The sequence below is a fragment of the Porites lutea genome, chromosome 1 (genome assembly GCF_958299795.1).
Source record: "Porites lutea chromosome 1, jaPorLute2.1, whole genome shotgun sequence".
In the NCBI taxonomy this organism is placed as follows: domain Eukaryota; kingdom Metazoa; phylum Cnidaria; class Anthozoa; order Scleractinia; family Poritidae; genus Porites; species Porites lutea.
In genome coordinates, this window is record NC_133201.1 from 47899042 (window position 1) to 47903998 (window position 4957).

General features: G+C 39.6%; 1 protein-coding gene across 1 annotated transcript; it reads right to left on the reverse strand.

Moving 5' to 3' along the window:
- Positions 1-391: 391 nt before the first annotated feature.
- Positions 392-4743, reverse strand: LOC140939197 (malonyl-[acyl-carrier protein] O-methyltransferase 2-like). Its single transcript, XM_073388770.1, has 4 exons — positions 4698-4743; positions 3307-3431; positions 1417-1810; positions 392-885 (listed from the first exon to the last, which is right to left on the reverse strand). Exons 2-4 carry the CDS (start codon positions 3424-3426, stop codon positions 695-697), a joined length of 705 nt encoding a protein of 234 aa, XP_073244871.1. The 5' UTR covers positions 3427-3431; positions 4698-4743; the 3' UTR covers positions 392-694.
- Between the last annotated feature and the right edge of the window lie 214 nt (positions 4744-4957).

The window sequence follows — 4957 nt, forward strand, 5'->3', positions numbered from 1 at the left end:
TTTTTCATATTTGCCTATTGAAATCGCGGAAATAAAACCCCGCGAAATACTGTCTCGCTTTTTGAAAACGAGCCTTGCAGCCATTTGAGTGAAAAACAAACAAAAATCAAGTTTTTTGGACCCCACAATCTCGAAAATCACAGCAGCGAAGGAAAAGGAAAGGAGAAAAAGAAAGAGCGAGGAGGAAGAAGGGAGGAGAAGAGAAAAAAAAATGATCGGTGGCTACTTGGGAGATAGGTGAGGTTTTGGCCAAAAAAAAAGCTGTTTGACGGAAGGGGTATATTTGGCGGTAACGTTTTCAAAAATTCGGCCAGAGATATCAAGGAATTTAAGCACGAACTTGTAATAACAAGGAACAAGTAATGGACTCTACTTAATATTAACATCTATATCGTTTAGTTTTTTATTCCGTGTACGAAGCTAGAAGCATTAAAAGTTTCTTTTGTCAATATAACTATTTGATCATGAAAAGAACAAAATGTGTACTATATATTAACCGAAATAAATGGACATAAGTGTTAAATCTTGTATAGCGAACGACAGTTTTCAAGAGCTACAATTCAAAAACTGTTTGCTTCAATTCAGTCTTACTTAATTTCGCTAGTTTATAGAATAACATGACTGCACAGAATCCAAACCCAGTGTAGAAAGGTCGAGGATAAGATAACAAAACCATCCACTGGCAAAAGAGTATTTATAATTTTTTGTAGACCAGCATTCGACAGGTTTTATAGCCGCGCCCTTCAGGAATTTTGTCGCCATAGTACTCAGCTTCCTTGTTGGAGACCAGAGTCCATTTTCCCTCCTTCTCCAGACTCTCACATTTCTCCTTGTAACCGCTTTCCTCTTCGTCAAACACTGGACAAGTGAAGCACATGATGCCACCTGAAAGGAACAAATTCAAGCAGTAAATCTGCTGACACCAGGGAGCCGGTATGGTTTTCGTGCCGGCGCAACAACTATCCGGCATAGTGTGAAAGTAACCTCACTGACTCTTATGCTAATTTATGATTATTCCATCTTCCGCCCCAAGTTTTTAGTCAGCTATACTAGCGGAAAGCCGAGCACCCTCATAACCAGGAAATACAGGGCTGATTAGCGAGGGATTTCAACGGTTTTACCACGGTATGCGGGGTACCCCTTAGACGTCATCTTGCTTTGCAGGGCTTTCAATTTTAAAAGAAGTTAAAGTCAACTTTTTAAAAAAAAATTCCAAGAAATAAGCCTACATTTTATGTGAAGGCATGTTTAGACGTTGAGTAGCGTGGGATTTAAGATCTATAGAAGTCACTGAACTGAAGAAAAAAAAAGCGAAGTCATTTGCTTATTATATTTTTCCAAAAAGGTCATCTCACTTTTACCTCTCGATTTCTTGATACACAACTCACACAAGAAGTCAAAGTAGTGACAAATTACCTGGCTTAATCCAGCGAGTGATTTCATCCAAAGCATTGGCTCTCATATGACCAGTTTGGAACACTCCAGAGGAGATAACGGCGTCATATTCACCATCTTGTATCTCTTTTATTCTGTCGGTATCTACGAAGGCACTGATAATAGTATTGTAGATTTTTCTTTGTCTAGCGATATCTAACATATCTTCAGACACATCCAGCCCAGTAAGGTTATCATATCCATATTTGTCCTTCAGAACTTGACCAGACAGTCCTGACCCACAGCCACAATCCAATATTTTGAGGTCTTTCTTGCTTTCGCCATAGAGGTCCTTAGCCGCATTGAAGAAGGCTTCTCCACATGATAAATGGGAGTAACAACCAGGGGTGCCAGGGGCGGAACCCTCAAGAACCCACTAAAAAGAAAAAATGAATAAACATGCATGAAAAACCTTTTAACCGACCAGGCAGAATGTGCTTGTTAAGCGTTTTTCATTCTGCATTAACTTTTGAATCTGCGTGAAATCCTGTGACATAAATACCAATCAGCCTCGATTCTTATATAAAAATATATTTCTACCAAAAAAGAGGGTGTAGTTTAGCCTTAGCCATCTCAGTCTCCTCGTCCTACCCTTAACGCAGTTAAAGCTCCTTACTGACCAGGCTGAATGTGCTTGTTAAGTGACTTTTCTTTCTAGACGATCTGGGTGAAACTCTATGACACAAAAACTCAATTAATAGCCTGCATAACAAGCCATCTCTCCCCATCCATGCCAATAAAGACAATTTGCGTTCCTAACCCTAAACCAGACAATGCTTTCCCCACCCTTTGGACCCAGGGTCAGCTAATCAGGACAGAATATCGCAGGGAATATTATTGCAACCAAAGCTCACGAGGAAAATGTGAGTGATTCTGGGAAATTAAGCAGAGACTCTCGGAGAATGCTCTAGTGTTTGTTTTTTGGATAGAGAACATCGCCATATAAGAAGTCAAATAATATTCAAATGAATGGTAGAAATTTTTGAAATAATTCCAGAGACTTCCCGCTGCGTGAGGAGACAAAAACGGCTGCGAGGGAGACTACCAGAGACCATGACGATACTACGTTTGCATTTTTAAGAAAGACTAATTGATCAAAATTAACTTAATAAACGAAATTTTAACTGGGTGGCGAGGTTTTTGTTGTCACCTCCATACAATTTTACCAAAATATTTTTTTGTTTTCGAAATATTCGATTTGTTTGAAATTGTTGCACTGCCCGACCTCCCCTTAGATTAATTTGCTCCATCGAATAGCACTAGCCTGAAAATTTGCTTTTTCACTAACTTAGATATGCTTCCGAATTTATTACTGAAAATTATTTCGCTCTAGCTTGAAATTTTTCTTTCAGTTGGTGAGAGTCACATGGCAGTTGCATTAAACTGCCTATTCAAGCACTTTTGGAATTAGTAACTGCCCTAGGGCTTGAGTTTTCTTCGTATGAACCCTACATTACATGTGATTTGGCTTGAAACGTTCCCATCTCGATCACTGTCCTTCAAAGATGGAGTTTTCACAGTAACAAACAACACCTGCCACATGTAACAAGTGTCAGCCGGACCAAAACATAGCCTAAGGAAACAGCAACCATTTCGCGACTCCACCACTAATGACGTCTGTGGCATAGCGCAGAAATTTCACACTCGCTGATGATGTTGTAAGAGCTAGGTACTGTTTCTGATTAGTCTTGCCGGGAGGGAAATTTGCTTCAATCAATCAGAAGCACTACGCAGATCTGCCGGGTAGTGACTCGTCATCAGCACTGCATTTCTGCAGTCGTTCCTCCGACGTCATTTTGCAGGAAAACTAGAGGTGGCCTCGCGAAATATCGGCTGTTCTCTACCAAACAATTTTGGCAATTCAAAACATACCCTATCATAAGTGCCAGCCCATATTTTGAAAGCCTCTTGGATTTTCTCCTTGGAAGTATTATTCCAATTGAGTTCAAGGACTTCCGGAGGATAGTAGAGTGCATGTCTCTCTTGTGCCATGTCTCCTATAGCCATAGGGAAAGCAAAATGATTATTTGCAACACCGTTTAGAAGACCAAGGCACGAAACTAAGTGTAAATATGTTACGATAAACCCTTGAATAAAGCCCCTACCCCAAACACCGGCCATCACTTCGGGAATAACCCTCGGTTATAAAAGGAGTAGTACATTTCAGAAGCTATATAGACCTCTTTAGTTCAAACAAGTCAACCTTCAGCACCTTGTTGCTTTCACCCTTTTGTTTTCTTTGTTTCGCAATGAATTGTTTGAATCAATTTGCTGTTTGTCTGTTGTTCACATAACCGTGTTAACTAAACGTTGAATTACCTTACCTGTGGTATATTGTCGTCCATTGGCCTCAAATTTGAAGCGGTTTTTTGAGCGATTTTTGAAGGATTTTGAGCTCGCCGTTTACTGTTCCTAATAAAAAACCGCTTTTGACGTTTAGTTAACATTGTGTTATATACATACTTAGCGATATATCGCTATGGGTGAGGCAAACATTAAATCCAGTACATTGACTATAAAATAACATCGGTTCACACAAAGAGATTGTGCGCGGATTTTTCGTTTCCCTGGCCAGGTTTGTCGTTAAGAGAAAGAAACAATTTTACACGGTTATGTTATAAAAAACATCTAATCGCACACATGTATTGTATTTACAAATTTTCAACATATAAAATTACATCTTTTTCAAAGGAGAGGGCCTTACTAGAAAAGGACCAAACGCAGTTACATTTTGAGTTTCTAACTGTTACGATATATGTAGCCTGTGTGGCAGACGTTTGAATGGGAAGGGAAATAGGGTTGGGGGCGCGAGAGAAAAGGGTGGGACGCGCGAGGCGCGTTTCTCTCGCGCCTGACCTGAAACTCCCTTTCCCTTCCAAACGCGTGCCAAGCAGGCTACGATATGTGTAGTTTCATGTTGTAACTAAAACTTCATCGCATTCTCTGAGTAGTGTATACGACCATAGAGATCACTGAGACCATGCCTTAAGCCGTGGTCGCTTACAGCAGGTTAAAAACAATGGAAAATTGTAAGGTCGTCTTCCAAAAAGTGGTCGCGTTCGCTATTCGAGGCTGCAACTGAACTGATTTACACGTGGAGATTCCTTCGACTATATTGTTAAAATTTGTCAAATTTCAGCCTCGATTCTTATATCTTATAAAATATGTTCTTACCAAATAAGAGGATGTAGTTCAATTAGCCTTTTTTGTTATAACCGAGCCACCTTAAACAGCAGAAAATAATGAAAAGAAGATGCGTTTACCTGTGGTCAAGTTTGATCACTGCGAAGTGCTGTTACGAAGTGGTGAAGCTTTTGAATGAGGTTAAAAAAATCGTTGCACTGCTATAACACATTATGTAAATGCAAGTAATTTTACTGATTTTCAGTAATATTCCGGCAATGTTCATTGCTGTAATTTCACTAGCACGAGTGATCTGATTTTTGAACCTTCTCCAAATCTCCCTCTCTCATTGGTTAGTTTACTGGATACTATTCTAAAACGGATTTTCAAGAGAAATAAT

Excerpts from the sequence above, each read along its gene's own strand:
- LOC140939197 (XM_073388770.1), bottom strand. The coding sequence starts at position 3,426 with ATGGCACAAGAGAGACATGCACTCTACTATCCTCCGGAAGTCCTTGAA. Across the intron at positions 1,811-3,306 it reads GGGCTGGCACTTATGATAGG|TGGGTTCTTGAGGGTTCCGC; the intron begins GTATGTTTTGAA and ends TTTTCTTTTTAG. Across the intron at positions 886-1,416 it reads CACTCGCTGGATTAAGCCAG|GTGGCATCATGTGCTTCACT; the intron begins GTAATTTGTCAC and ends TGTTCCTTTCAG.